We start from the raw sequence: 14878 nt of genomic DNA on the forward strand, positions 1-14878 counted from the left end.
GGGGGGGCACTAGAATTGGGCCTCTATCACTTACATAGAACAGCCTGTATGTTGCCTGAGAGGTGAAACTTGGAACAAAAAAGCCCTCATGCTCTGACTTATACATTAGGTTAGGTTAACAGAGGTGTTTTTTCCCAGGGTAAGTGAACACATCAACATCAATGTGTAGTATTGCTGACTCTGAGCTGAGTGTGTTACACTGGATACATTGAGATTCATCTGATCTACTAAAATGCTGTACTGTTCCTTTAAGATGATGTCAACAACAGCCCTCACCAGTCAATTATGACTAGTGTGTGTGTGTGTGTGTGTGTGTGTGTGTGGAGATTACAGTCCAATCAACCTCGTCTGTCTGTTTAATCCAGATTAACACACACTCAACTTGGTTCATTGTGTGTGCGCATCAGTGTGTAAGAGTGTGTTCACAGGAGTGTGTGTGTCCTTCAGTCTCCATCAAGGCCAAACATCTACTGCCATGGTGCATGATGGGAAACATGACATCACAGTTATGTAAAGCCTGAGCAGACTTCAGATCAGTTAGGATGGTTTTATATCAGTGTGATGTTCTACAGACTGCCTGTCTGCACAGGTAACAGGTGTCTGTCAGGTCTGCACAGGTGTGTGTAGGTGTATGTACAGATGTGTGTAGGTATATGTACAGGTGTGTGTAGGTGTATGTACAGGTGTGTGTGCAGGTGTGTGTGCAGGTGTGTGTGCAGGTGTGTGGGCAGGTGTGTGGGCAGGTGTGTGGGCAGGTGTACACAGGTGTGTGTACAGAGGTGTGTCAGCTGTGTATATAGGTGTGTGTACAGGTGTGTGTCAGGTGTCTCTGCAGCTCTCTGAACAGAACAACTGAAAGATAATAATCAGCTTTTACATTTTAAAACAAAAATATTAATTAAAAAACTTTAAAAAAAATATTAAAAAAAAGATCGACTAAAACTAAAGAATAACATTTTCATCAGTGAACACAAACTACAAGACGAGTGACGAACGTTTTTACAGGTGAGGCAGGTAATCAGAGCATTTACAGAACTGGGGCTGTGTGAGGAAACAGAGGAACAGTCCTGTATCATCTGCGTATAGTGAAGCCTGACGTTTCCAGAGGCAGCAGGTATGAAGAAGAACAGAACAGGACCCAGAACTCTTCCCTGAGGAACTCCATCAGAGAATTCTAATGTCTGTGACACATCACCTACACCAGTGATGGACTGGGAGAACTGGGAGAACTGGGACGCTGGGCTCAATGTTAGAAGAGTAAAACATCAGCGCGATCGAGGGAGAGATGGATGTGGCTGTGTTGTGGTGATCGGTCCACTCTGGTTCTAGGACACCTCATCTCCCTCATGTCTCCCTCCAGCACACTATGCTCTGTTTGGCCCTAAAGCTCCGCCCACACCCTCCCTGTTAACAGAGGTGACGTCATCACAATTTAAACATGGAGGCAGCACTGGACTGCTGCTGACTCACATCAATGTTCAAAGTTACACTAGAACATCTGCCTAGGTAACCTTTGATCACCAAAATCTAACCAGTTCCTTTGACGGACTCACGGATGGACGACCTGAAAACATGATGCCTCTGGCTGAGGAAAAAATCCCAAAAACTGAGTCTGAAAATCTGACAGTAAAGAAGGTAAAATCCATGAAATCCACATGATTCAAATGGTTCTGCATCTAGCAGCAGTTACTGTGCTGACAACCTGTTGTTTATCGTGGTTAATGCAGCAGGGTTATTGGTGCCTCCACATGTTGTGTTTACTGTCACCACGGAGAAATATGTGTCATTCCTGTTTTTCTTCCTCTGACATCATCATATTTGTGTTTTAGATGGTTTTATGTTTGTAAGTGACAAACACAAGCAGGATAGTTTTCAACAGAGAAATCAAGACTGTGGTAAAAAATCACCTGCATCATTATCATCATCTTCTTCATCATCATCATTATCTTCATCACCAACAATATCATTATCATCATCATCAAGAGATAAACAATAATTCAGTGCAGTTTTTCTTTAAAGATGTGACCATGATACTGGAGACATGTATAACTGCAATATACACACATGTACAGTACACACACACACACACACGTCCTATTTTCTGTATAATTCATTCTGCCTCCTTTAAGAGAGAGACAGATTATAAATAGAGAGAGAGAGAGAGAGAGTGACCTTCAGACAGGACATGGCTGACAGAGGACGAGCGAGCATCACTGACACAGAGAGAGAGAGTGTCAGTAGTAGATAGACATTTACAAAAAGAAGAGAGAGTTACAGTTCATATCATCTCTATTCTTGATGTTCCCTATGTATACGCTCTTTTATAACAATATCAATAACAATAACGATAATAAAACTAAACAGTTACAAAGAGCTTTACACGTTGATCCAGGATTAAAATAAAATCACAATGATCATTATTACAATACAAAATGGAATTAAACACCAACTTTACTATGAAATGAAAAACAATTAAAGAATGTATGAAATATATTTCAATGTTATAATTATATTAGTATAATTGTTCAGAGACATTTACAATAATCGATCTAATCTAATCAACCTTATATCTTCATATGTGTTTTATGTTTTAATACAATAGTTTCCTTGTTCTATTTAAATGATCAATAATTTATATTTGCCTTTGATGTAACACCAATAATAAATTGACAGAGATTAACTGTGTAAACGAACCTCAGTGTCAATAAAGATCCTTCAATCTGAAGATTCAGGTCGAGACTGAGCAGAGCTGCAGCTAACCACTGGTTTTATTACTGATTATTTCCTCCAGTAATCGATGAGATGAATTATTCATATTGCTGGTAACCTGATCAATTCTCAGCTGATCAATAACGGATTAATCGACTAAGCAGCTCTGACACCGAGAGAGAGGTTTAGGTCGAGAGACCTTTAGAAAACACAGTAACATTATGTCAATAAAGATGATTTAATCTGAGTCGGTGGTAAAGAGACATTCACAGTGCCTGGCGGACTGAGAGAGAGAGAGAGAGAGAGAGAGAGAGAGAGAGAGAGAGAGAGAGAGAGAGAGAGAGAGAGAGAGAGAGAGTGAACGGGACTCACCCCAGCTGGAGGCGGTTCGGCCCAACAGCTCATGAGTTCGCGGATTCCAGAAGAATTCCCGCCACTCGCTGGAGCCTTTGCGGTCCTCCTCCTTGGTGCCGGACATGATGGTGAGGGTGAGGATGAAGATGGAGGTCTGTCTGTCCGCTCAGACGGCGCGTGATGTCCCCGCTATGACGACACGAGCTTCCTGTCGCCGCCGCTCAAGTACCCAATTCAAAAACGATTAGCTCCTGAGTATTGATACGACGGATCGATGATGATCGATGAGATGAGACGGGGAGAGGTTGAGAGAGAGAGAGAGAGAGAGAGAAGACCGTGTCAATGCGGTACAACTCCTCCTCACCCAACACCGTCTGACGTCACACCTCTTTCCGCCAATCACTGAGCAGCTCCATCAGCACAGACCCTGCCCCCTGCAGTCTGTGTGTGTTTGTGTGAAGAAGATGGAGGAGAGGAGGATCAGGAGGAGGATCATTACTGCTGTGATCCAGTCTGAGGAACAGTCTGTGACGACCTACAGAGGATCCTGGAGCCTGAGGAGCCCTTCAAGACCAGGGTCGGACCCAGCGTCATCGCAGTATCAGCCCAGAGTCAGCCCAGTATCAGGCCAGAGTCAGCCCAGAGTCAGCCCAGTGTCCACCCAGAGTCAGCCCAGTATCAGCCCAGAGTCAGCCCAGAGTCAGCCCAGTATCAGCCCAGTATCAGCCCAGAGTCAGCCCAGTATCAGTCCAGAGTCAGCCCAGTATCAGGCCAGAGTCATCCCAGTGTCCACCCAGAGTCAGCCCAGTGTCCACCCAGAGTCAGCCCAGTATCAGTCCAGAGTCAGCCCAGTATCAGGCCAGAGTCATCCCAGTGTCCACCCAGAGTCAGCCCAGTATCAGTCCAGAGTCAGCCCAGTGTCCAGTCCAGAGTCAGCCCAGTGTCCACCCAGAGTCAGCCCAGTATCAGTCCAGAGTCAGCCCAGTGTCCACCCAGTATCAGCCCAGAATCAGCCCAGTATCAGTCCAGAGTCAGCCCAGTGTCCACCCAGAGTCAGCCCAGTATCAGTCCAGAGTCAGCCCAGTATCAGGCCAGAGTCAGCCCAGTATCAGGCCAGAGTCATCCCAGTATCAGCCCAGTATCAGTCCAGAGTCAGCCCAGTGTCCACCCAGAGTCAGCCCAGTATCAGTCCAGCGTCATCCCAGTATCAGCTCAGTATCAGCCCAGAGTCATCCCAGTATCAGCCCAGAGTCAGCTCAGTATCAGCCCAGAGTCAGCTCAGTATCAGCCCAGAGTCAGCTCAGTATCAGCCCAGAGTCAGCCCTGTATCTGGCCAGTATCCACCCAGTCAGCCCAATATACCAGCCCAGAGTCATCCCAGTATCAGCCCAGAATCAGTCCAGTGTCAGCCCAGAGTCACCCCAATATATCAGCCCAGAGTCAGCCCAGCGTCATCCCAGTATCAGCCCAGAGTCAGTCCAGTATCATCCCAGAGTCAGTCCAGTGTCAGCTCAGTATCAGCCCAGAGTCAGCCCAGCGTCATCCCAGAGTCGGTCCAGTGTCAGCTCAGTGTTCCTCGATGCTGACCAATAGGAGCACAGAGAGCAAATGCAGTGTGGTATCTGCAGAGAATTAATATTAAATATCAGACATCTGTTAAAACGTTTTCAGACAGTACCATCAGAATATAATCCGGTTTTGTTGATGTACAGTAGACCTACGTTTGTTTTTTACTGTCATCTGATTGAATGAGTAAATAGGTCTAATCCTGCTGGACTGAACCACGGAGTCTTTGACTGATGTTTTTTTACTGTGTCACAGTCAGCTCCAATCAACCTCACCTTCTCATGGTCTTCACACGTTCTCAGACACTGTGGCGATTAAGGGTATGTCCACACTACTTTTTTTCAAAAGAAAACGACCTCCTTCCAGCCCAGAGTCAGTCCTAACACACCTGAAAACACATACATACCTAAACTAAAACAGGGTCAGCAGGGTTTCCAAAACTCTGGAGTGATGTGGACGGGAGGAGAAAACATAGCAAAAGACGTGCATTTTAAAACAAAAACATAGTAGTGCGGACACAGCCTAACAGAGTCGACACTACACCAGAAGTATGACGAACCCTCTTCTGTGATAGACCTGATCCAGGTAAACAGAACTGAGGATAATCAGACTGGTGAGCCTAACTGGACATTTTCCTCCATGACGATGACTCACCAGCGGATTCAGAGCAGATAAAGACCATGTGGACCTGCAGTACAGCTGGACCTGACCAGAGCTGATTAGCCTGGATAAAATGTGGACGCAACCTGACTCAGGTCCTGAGTCAGGTTAGGGTTACTAAGAACCAAGTGATGTGGGAACGCCTGAACTGTGATGCATGATGGGAAGGTCATTAGAAAGAAAGAACGTAGACTGAATACTGTAAAATGGTTTTATGCTCCTGTAGAGACCATTAGTTATCCTGGACTGAACTGTGTGTTGTAACCTGATCCATGAGAACTCTGCCACCTACTGGTGAAAGATACGAACCACCACACCTGACCAGAGGCTGTAGAACCCGTCCAGAGTCCACAGACCCATTGACAGGGACAGGCAGAAGAAAACACAGAGGTAAAGCAGCAGGTTGATGTCAGCCTTTACCATGACAACAATAACACTGAATGGTGTCTGGGTGAGATGCAGAACCATTAAAGGACAAATCTGTCATGTAAAGATATAAAATGTTACTCAAAAAGGAGACACCTTCCAGAACCTTTAAGGTCTACGTTCTGCCTTGTTCTCCACTGTGTCTTCTAAAACGAAACTTTCCAGGTATTCATCACTGAAAAGATGAAACTGTCAGGAGACACAGGGACAGAAGATTTAATTTTCTCTGTGGGGAGAGAGTGGTTCAGCTGGGACAGAGGACAGGAGGAAAAGAGGAAGGTAGATTCTCTTTGACATGTAGAAAGGTCCCAAGCAGATCCTGTATTTTAATGAGACGTATCAACTACATTGAAGCCGATCATAACCACGTCATTTCTTTAACATGTTCTACTGCGTCCAGTCACCTCAGCAGCATTTCTCTCTGGTCTCTCAGCGGGGCCTGATCTGTTCCTGCTGCTCTCTGCTCTGATGATGATGATGATGATGATGATGAGAGGTCTACATAGAAAACATTCAGCATCAGCTTCTCACGTTTGTCCACCACTGACTAGAGGTGCAAAGGTTCAAGTAAAAGACTCACTCGTTCGGTTTGGGGCGTGTATCAGTCATTTTGATCATTTGAAAATAGTGAGACGTGCAGAAAAAACAGAGTCTGTCAGCATGGTGTCGGCCTGCTGTACCAGAGCAGTCCAGATTTAGTCACCTGTGAGAGGCACAGTGCTGACAGTGATGCTCCTAATATGATGGACCACTGAAGAAGACATCACTCAGTGTGTCTGCAGCATTAAACAGCCTCTTCATGCAGATTAAGACTGGACAACGTCAAGAAGTGAAGCATTGTGGGTGTTTATAGCCAAAGATCTGCAGCTGTGTGTTTGGTTTGTGCTGCGTTTTTATTCTTTGGTTCCAAACTACTACGGTTTCGTTTTAAAACTCACATTTCTTCCTCCCGTCCACACAACTGCAGAGTTTTTGAGCCCTGAAAAAAGGCTTCTGGAAATGCTGCTATTTTATTTTGAAAACTCTTGGGATGTGTTTTATTTTGAAAACTTTGGGATTGCGTTGTAGCCTGGACGGACAGAAACTGAGACTTTTGTAAACGATGATGTCACACCCACGGTCTCTCCTGATTGGCTCTCATCAGCCTGGACTACCAGTGATGAATACAACATGATAATGAATGACTGTGTTACTGACCTTGTTGTCTTTGCTAGCAGCTATCTAGACAATGAAATGTATGTGAATGGTCAGGTATGTGTGTGTTTTCAGGTGTGTTCGTCTGGACAGAGATTGTTTTCGTTTGAAAACGCTGTTTTAAAATAAAAATGTAGCGATGTGGACTTAGCATTAGTTTGCACTGATTAGAAAACCTGTTCTTTAATTAAGAGTTGAATGTTAAGACTTGATTCTGTTGAAACTGACAATGCCCCAAAACCATGAACCAAACACTGTGAACTTTGTGAATCTTTCCTCCTCCCTCCTGACGTAAGCTCTGACCGGTTAAAGAGACAATTGTCTCCAGTGGTCAATCACTTTGTTGTTTATGAGGTAAAAGAAGCAACAGTCTGTGACACCGCGTTACAATCAGAGCAGAGGGGGTGAGGGTTTCTGTAGTTTTAACACAGTGGGATCCATTAAAGGAGCCACACTCAGGACCGGACTGGACTCATTAGAAACGCAGTACTACAGAACTCAGATCAGGACATTTCTACTTACAAGTGAAATTAACACTACACCCACAGTTAGGGGTTGTGGGGCTCCTGTGATGGAGGTTCAGGGACAGGTCTGTCTCTGTTTCCTTATCTAATGGAGTCATTAGTACTCGGGGCGCTTGCGGTCCATCAGAAGTGGACATGTCCAGTGTGTGGATTGGGAGGTGGTCCTCCTGAAGGCGCATCCTGGAGCAGGTTCCTGGCCAGCTGCCTGCTGACCGGGTAGTTCTGAGCCAGAGACTCGTCAGTCCACTCTGTTCTGGACAGCAACTGGTCCATGTGAGGCCCCGGGGCCCTATGGGGAAGTGGATATGGACTGATAATGGGGTCCCGCTCCACAAGTGAGTGTCCCGGGGGTCGATGAGGCCCATCAGGTTCATAAGGTGTACCCGTCAGTAAAGACGTGTCCTGATCCAGTGCAGTCTGCAGTCCCTGGGTCTGCTGGTCCATTTGGTACAGATGCTTCTTGTGGACCTGAATATGGTCCTGGTGGTCTAGTCTAGCATGACACAATTGCTTTTTGTGAATTTGAATGTGGTCCTGATGGTCCAACTGGGTATGGTACTGCTGTTTCTTCTGGTTCTGGATGTTGTCCTGGTCATGATGATCCATCTGGGCATGATACTGATGTTTCTTCTGGTTCTGCGTGTGGTCCTTGCCCTGTTGGTCCATTTGGGCCTGGTATTGCTGCAGCTGCTTCCTCTGGCTTTGGTCTACATGTTCCTGGTTCTGGTGTTCATGGTTCTCTTGAACGTCCATCTGGGCATGGAATTGCTGCTTCTTTTGGCTCTGGATTTGGTTGTGGACCTGATTCTTGATGTCTTTCCAGTGTCGCCCTCTGAGGACAGGCTCCAGGTCCAGGCAGCGCTGACACACCTCCTTCCCCGGTACTGATTGGACAAGCACATGGACTCCCAACTGTCTCCAGACCGCCTCCTTCTCTGCAGACGACCACGGGCGACGCCGGACCTTCCTGGGAGCCACGGGGACTGAAAGACCGACAGAAGGATGATACGACATTGCAGATCTCTGACCTGAACATATTTGAGTAATTTCTTTATGACTCCAGGACCCACCTGTGATAGGAGTCGGCAGTCTGGACTCTGGTGGAATCAAGGAGGTGACGGGTCTGTTACTGGTCTTTGACGGAACTACAAACAGGTAAAGACACAGAAGAAGGTCAAACAGCACCATCTACTGGACCGCTACAGTTATTACATACTGTGCAGGGATGCCTGAAACACATAAGGGTTTTAAGACTTAGGGGATCAAACTTAATGGTTAAAATCAGGTGTATAATCTGTGGTCAGATTTGGGCTTCAGAATCAGCTTCATGATGACTAGTCAAGGATCAATGTTGGACCTCAGGGGTACTGATTTAAGAACTGTCCTCTTCTGCACCAGAAATATGATTTGGTTAAACTTACTGGTAATATTTTATTCATGTACAACCACAGTTAAGTGTTGCTTCTAAGATACGCAGCCGCCTGCCTCTGGCTGGAGCTGCAGCCCCTCCTCTCACCACGCTGGCACCCAGATGTTGTAAACAAATGAGGTGTGGAGTGAGAAAGGTGACATCTGGTAAAACCAGTGGTTTGGCAGCTTTTTGATGTAAAAAACAGTCAGAGTTGGGAGTTTCTGTTCAGAGGTCTCGGTCAAGACTCACCCTGTGGTCTTGGGTCAGGTTCTGGACCTGGCTCGACATGCTTCTTCTCGTTCCTTGACTGGACCGGTCGTTTCTTCAGCTTGGCTTCTCCTTCTGGGTCGACTACAGGAAAAACAAGTTGTGTGGATTGATCATGTGCAGCATATGAATCTGTCATGAAGTTCTCCTTCCTGATGAACGGTTGTAAAACCTGCACCCAGTCAGAGACCAGAGTCACTGGAGGGATCAGACCCTGGTCCGTCCTCTGGCTCTCATGACAAGTTCAGCTAAATAATTTTTAACCACACAGTCCTGAGGGTTGACCCAGGTCTTACCTGTGTCAGGGTCAGGGTTCACCAGCCCCAGGTTGTCCCACTCTCGTCCCAGCATGTGGTAGAAGTCTGTGGTTTTGGCTGCAGCCTCCCAGTCTCCATCCTGCAGACTCTCTCCGATGGCAATCTCACAAACCGTCTTCAGTGTCGTCTTCACGGCCAGTGGAGGGCGGCTCCACCGGTACCCTGACGCCTTTCTGGCAGCAGCCAGCGCCAGGCTGAGGCGGCCCGGAGCCAGAACGTCCTGCAGGGTCTGAACATCAGAGTCCAGAGATTTAGCAGCCAGGAGGAACCTTCCAAGCTCCCTCAGTTTCTGGCTGATGTAATCGTACCTCTTCTGGCTGCCATCTTGGTTCCCCATCAACTTGTTTCCATATTTACAGATCAGCCAATCAGATTTGACCTGGACAGAGTGAGGAAGAGCAGGGTTAACACAGAGACAGGTAGCAGGGTTTCTGCATGTTTCAACAAGTTAAATTTAAGACCTTTTAAGACCTTTATGAATGAAAATATAATATATTAAAACTGATTTCAAGTCCAAACTGGTAAAAAAGTAGAAAGGATATAAAAGAAAATTCCTTGAATTAGTTGCAACCTAAATGAATTTATTCACATTCACAACTGTGTGAGAGAAAAAGGGATTAACACAACATATATATAATATATATAACAAGGCCACAACCGCTCAACTATTTAAGCCCATCAACTACACTGTGTGTGTGAGTGAGGGAGAGACATTGCGGAAAAAAAACATTCACAAGTAGAGAGACAGGAAATGTGGAGGCAGAGAGAGGGGGGATGACATGCAGCAAGGACTCGAACCGGGGGCCAACTGCAGTGAGGCCTGCTTAGACCACTACGCCACATGACGCTCCTGGTTGGTAGTTTTAACACAGCGTGGTGTTTGTGGACCATTGAAAGAACTACAACACAACCAATATACACTGTGCCATCAGAAAATTTGGTGCCGTCAAAACTTTTGCCCCCCTCCCCTTAAAGTTTTCAAGACTTTTCAAGGCCTAAAATTCAGATTTTTAAATATGAGACTTTTCTAGACTTTTAAAGACTCTGTGGAAACCGTGGATAGAAAGACAGAGAGGTGGACAGACCTGATGTGAGATGTGGTCCTGGTTCATGCGGTGTAGGACTTCGCTGCAGCTCTCAGATGCTCCACTGGAAATTGGCAGGAGGCGGGACGCCGCAGCCTGGACCCTGCAGCGCTTCCTTGGCCGGTCCGCTCCGGGGTCAGAGGTCACATTCTGATCCCCACTGGGGTCAGAGGTCATGGGCCGTTTGGACCTGGTCTCAGAGGTCCCAGTCTGGCCTGTTGTGACTGTGTCCTCTGAGGGGTCAGCCAGTGTGTCCTCCATGGACTTGGATGTCCTGTTGTTTGCTCGGTCACGGACCGACTTTCCTGCAGAGACAGAGGTTGAGTCCTTCATGGGCTCAGAGGTCGTCTCTGCTGTGGACGCAGAGTCTGTGGACGGGTCAGAGGCCAGCTTCTTACGACAGGACGCCTGATGTTTCCAGAGGTCCGAGCGAAGGAAGAAGCCGAGGCAGAGTGGGCAAGGCAGGTAGTTCCTAACATCGACTTCTTCTGAGGGCTGACGACACGGGACGATCTCACCACTGCCCTGCCTGATCACCTGAGGGACAGACAGACAGTTGTCAGGGAGACAGGTAAATGAACAGACAGACAGGTAAACAAACACACCATCCTAAGTAAACAAACCTCGATGTTGTGTAGGTAGTTGCCCCTGCAGCGCAGGTGCTCGAGCAGCAGGTGCCGTTGTTTGGAGCCCGTTGGAAGTGTGCTGGCAGCCATCACTTCCTGTTGGTCGGCGTGTTTCCTCAGCAGATGCCGAGCGATCTTCACCTGCGGACGGCGACAGAACACACAGTAGTGTTTCTTATCCCACCGCCGCTTCCCACCGCTCCACATCCTCTTCACTGTTACACCCTCCTTCTTCTCCTCCGGAGCCCTCCTCTTCTCCTTCTGACCGCGCCTCTTCTCACCAGGACCCCGCCTCTTGTCTGCAGGACCCCGCCTCTTTCCTCTCTGACCCCGCCTCCCTATGGTTGCAGTGGCTCGGCGGCGGGGTCTGCGGCCAGCGGGCTTTGTTACCTCTTCCTCCAGAGAGGAGGTATGGTCTGACAAGTGGACCTCAGTCTTGTTCGCCATGGCAACGTGAGCTCAGTCCTCCACGGTAACAGTCACTACAGTGACAGGAGACCTGATGATCAAACAGACAGGTGAACTTCAGCCTGGTCCGGCAGGTGTGATGATTTCAGGAGAGACATGTTTTAACCCGTTTAGATTTAAACCCGGACTGTCCTGACTGAACCTCAGGAAAGAGGATTTCCTTTAAACATTATTGATTAGTTAATCAATCAGACTGTGACATCATTGACTGACTCCATACAAATACCTGGCAGTTTAAGACTTCTGCATTTCTCTGCACAAACACCATACTCAATCAAACTCACACAGAATGTTTCATAAACAAGTAGTTGTTAGTTTTCAATTCGGCATGAACCAAATTTATCAACAGTTCTTTAAACTTTAAATACTTAGTCTCATGTGAGATTCCCACCGTCTCTGCTCACTAAACGCACAATGGTCGGTGGACTACAGTAAGCAGCGTGGACCTGTTTGATGACATCAGCCTGGCTCGTTGTTAAACTGCATGAAACATTACACATGGACAGGATGTAACGGTTTGCTGTTTTCTGAATGGAGTATGGGGCGAGCTCCTCACCCCGCCACTCAGCGGTGGGACTAGAACCGGTCCAGGTTACTGACACCAGGATCGGGTTCCTGTATGTCCACGAATGTTTAGACTGACTGACACTAATAGCTGGGTATGTCACCTCGTTGATAACAATGGTCAGAGTGTTTGTGGAGGTCAGAGAACGGACAGGACGCCGTCAGAGCAGGGCGTGTCCGATAATGGAAGCCTATTGACTGTCAGAGTACATGCTAACGGCTAGCGGGGGAGATGCTTACCGCAGCAGCGCTGCTGTTAGCATTTCAGGAGCTAACGTGTAGCTACATTACACCGCGTGCAGTCAAACGTAACAGAAACATTAGAGCTGTTGGCGAAGCCACGGAGACAGAACTCACTTCTGGAGCTGAGACAGTCCTCACCCTGCGAACCGCCACTCTGCTGCTCCCCTCTCGTTTGGCTCGGTACCAGCGGACCGAGGTGGTTACCGCCACCTGCCGCCCCGGAGAGGCACTACACTCTGGACGCTGCTGCTCAAGACCTGAAGGAAGAGTTTCTACGACAGGTAAAATACTATTATTATTACCATCCTTATTGTTATTATTATTTAATTGTAGTTTTCCCCAGATTTACCCACAACTGCCTAGAGCTCAGACTGTGTCTCTGATCACACACTTGTTGTTCCATGTCTCCCCTCCCGAGTCCTGAGTATGAACCGGATCACAGAGGGTCCTGACGTCACCTGGACCGACGTCACCGGCAGTCGGCGGTGCTGAGCCCCTACGTCAAGGGGGGAGGAGAGGAGGGTGCTCCCGGTCTCCTCCCCCCTAATGCCCCTCCTCCTGATGAATAAAAACCTCTGTGGTCTCCCAGTGTCAGTGTGATCGGTGTGAGCGCGAGGACACTATGGACGGATTACAGGTGAGTGTAGACAGGTAACAGCTGCTGTTACTGTGACATCACAGAGTCTACTGCCATATTCTACTTGTTCTACTTCTACTGCACAGAACTGAAGGTAGAGGGTTGGACATGTCAAGGTTTAACAGGAGACAAGAAACTGCTGCTGTGTGTGATGTTGTGCAGCCAGCCTGAGTCTCCTGCTGGTCTCAGTCTCTGGTCTGAGTCTCTCTGCTGGTCTGAGTCTCCTGCTGGTCTCAGTCTCTGGTCTGAGTCTCTCTGCTGGTCTGAGTCTCCTGCTGGTCTGAGTCTCGTGCTGGTCTGAGTCTCTCTGCTGGTCTGAGTCTCCTGCTGGTCTGAGTCTCCTGCTGGTCTGAGTCTCTCTGCTGGTCTGAGTCTCCTGCTGGTCTGAGTCTCCTGCTGGTCTCAGTCTCTGGTCTGAGTCTCTCTGCTGGTCTGAGTCTCTCTGCTGGTCTGAGTCTCCTGCTGGTCTGAGTCTCTCTGCTGGTCTGAGTCTCTCTGCTGGTCTGAGTCTCTCTGCTGGTCTGAGTCTCCTGCTGGTCTCAGTCTCTGGTCTGAGTCTCTCTGCTGGTCTGAGTCTCCTGCTGGTCTGAGTCTGCTGCTGGTCTCAGTCTCTGGTCTGAGTCTCTCTGCTGGTCTGAGTCTCTCTGCTGGTCTCAGTCTCTGGTCTCAGTCTCTGGTCTGAGTCTCTCTGCTGGTCTCAGTCTCTGGTCTCAGTCTCTCTGCTGGTCTGAGTCTCTCTGCTGGTCTCAGTCTCTCTGCTGGTCTCAGTCTCTCTGCTGGTCTGAGTCTCTCTGCTGGTCTCAGTCTCTCTGCTGGTCTCAGTCTCTCTGCTGGTCTGAGTCTCTCTGCTGGTATCAGTCTCTCTGCTGGTCTGAGTCTCTCTGCTGGTCTGAGTGTCTCTGCTGGTCTCAGTCTCTGGTCTGAGTCTCTCTGCTGGTCTGAGTCTCCTGCTGGTCTGTGGTTGTGTTGTATTCTCAGATTTTACAAATTAATAAAGTTTTTAAACCTAAAATCCTTCATGTGATCATCTAGTCCAGGTCTGACAGGTCTCAGTGGTCTTTGGTGTAAACTTGGTCCTGATGTGGTCTGTGAACTGTGCCTGAACGAGTGGTGAAAGACACCTGAACGCAGCACGTGTCCTGGTGTTTTAGTACAGACAGTCATGCCTGAGGAGGTGGGGCCGCTCCAGGTATGCAGGTGAGCAGTCATCACAGTGTTTGTTTCTAGGAGACAGAAACAAACAGAGAGTGATGACGACACGATCAGGGTTGACTTAGAGATTTAAAGCTGCAGATCAGATCTGAGCACTTGGATCAGTCTGTAGTGGTTTTGAGTTTCTGTAGTGGTTTTGAGTTTCTGTAGTGGTTTTGAGTTTCTGTAGTGGTTTTTAAGTTTCTGTAGTGGTTTTGAGTTTCTGTAGTGGTTTTTAAGTTTCTGTACTGGTTTTGAGAGCTGGATTTAGCTGGTCTCTTTCAGGGACACCTTTAACTGAATGAGTCTGTTTGATTCCAGGTGAGCATCACATGTCTGCTCCTGAAGATGACCTTTGAACCCTGCAGTGCAGTACTTCTGCAGAACCCCACCAGATGTCCAACATGTTCACAAGGTAAGGTATAAACCAGCAGGTCAGATCCATCTCAGATTACAAGACTACAGAGTACATACTAAATACTACAGACTACAGACTAAATACTAAATACTACAGGCCTCAGACTAAAGGCCTCAGACTACAGACCTCAGACAACAGACTAAATACTACAGGCCTCAGACTACAGACTAAATACTACAGGCCTCAGACTACAGGCCTCAGACTACAGACTAAATACT

General features: G+C 47.6%; 3 protein-coding genes across 8 annotated transcripts in view; 1 reads left to right on the plus strand and 2 right to left on the minus strand.

Moving 5' to 3' along the window:
- Positions 1-3213, minus strand: part of atp1b2a (ATPase Na+/K+ transporting subunit beta 2a) — an 8200-nt gene extending 4987 nt beyond the window's left edge. For all 3 annotated transcript variants that reach the window (XM_023431421.2, XM_087169928.1, XM_087169929.1), the window contains exon 1: positions 3082-3213. In XM_023431421.2, the coding sequence (XP_023287189.1) occupies positions 3082-3187 (106 nt within the window). In that variant the 5' untranslated portion in view covers positions 3188-3213. The remainder of the gene's footprint in view (positions 1-3081) is intronic.
- A 2273-nt stretch (positions 3214-5486) lies between these two features.
- Positions 5487-12890, minus strand: LOC111673605 (uncharacterized). Of its 2 annotated transcripts, XM_087169927.1 has the most exons (8): positions 12806-12890; positions 12529-12686; positions 11137-11638; positions 10514-11050; positions 9408-9807; positions 9094-9195; positions 8504-8578; positions 7553-8416 (listed from the first exon to the last, which is right to left on the minus strand). In XM_087169927.1, exons 3-8 carry the CDS (start codon positions 11584-11586, stop codon positions 7557-7559), a joined length of 2424 nt encoding a protein of 807 aa, XP_087026053.1. In that variant the 5' UTR covers positions 11587-11638; positions 12529-12686; positions 12806-12890; the 3' UTR covers positions 7553-7556. The 2 variants fall into 2 exon arrangements, with proteins under 2 accessions (XP_023287191.1, XP_087026053.1); XM_023431423.2 differs by having other exon boundaries at positions 5487-8416; positions 12529-12821.
- A 38-nt stretch (positions 12891-12928) lies between these two features.
- Positions 12929-14878, plus strand: part of LOC147817664 (uncharacterized) — a 5461-nt gene continuing 3511 nt past the window's right edge. The window contains exons 1-3 of one of the 3 annotated variants that reach the window (XM_087169931.1): positions 13014-13051; positions 14084-14248; positions 14564-14657. In XM_087169931.1, coding sequence (XP_087026057.1) covers positions 14243-14248; positions 14564-14657 — 100 coding nt within the window. In that variant the 5' untranslated portion in view covers positions 13014-13051; positions 14084-14242. The other 2 variants (XM_087169930.1, XM_087169932.1) reach the window with 2 other exon arrangements.

This window comes from Seriola lalandi, unplaced genomic scaffold (genome assembly GCF_002814215.2).
Source record: "Seriola lalandi dorsalis isolate HSWRI2012SDOR001 ecotype SW California unplaced genomic scaffold, Sedor1 jcf7180002054922, whole genome shotgun sequence".
Taxonomy (NCBI): Eukaryota; Metazoa; Chordata; class Actinopteri; order Carangiformes; family Carangidae; genus Seriola; species Seriola lalandi.

Coding starts and splice junctions, on each gene's coding strand:
- LOC111673605 (XM_023431423.2), bottom strand. CDS start 11,586: ATGGCGAACAAGACTGAGGTCCACTTGTCAGACCATACCTCCTCTCTG. Junction 8,579..9,093: donor ACCTGACCCAAGACCACAGG/GTGAGTCTTGAC, acceptor ACCTGTTTGTAG/TTCCGTCAAAGACCAGTAAC. Junction 8,417..8,503: donor ACTGCCGACTCCTATCACAG/GTGGGTCCTGGA, acceptor TCGGTCTTTCAG/TCCCCGTGGCTCCCAGGAAG.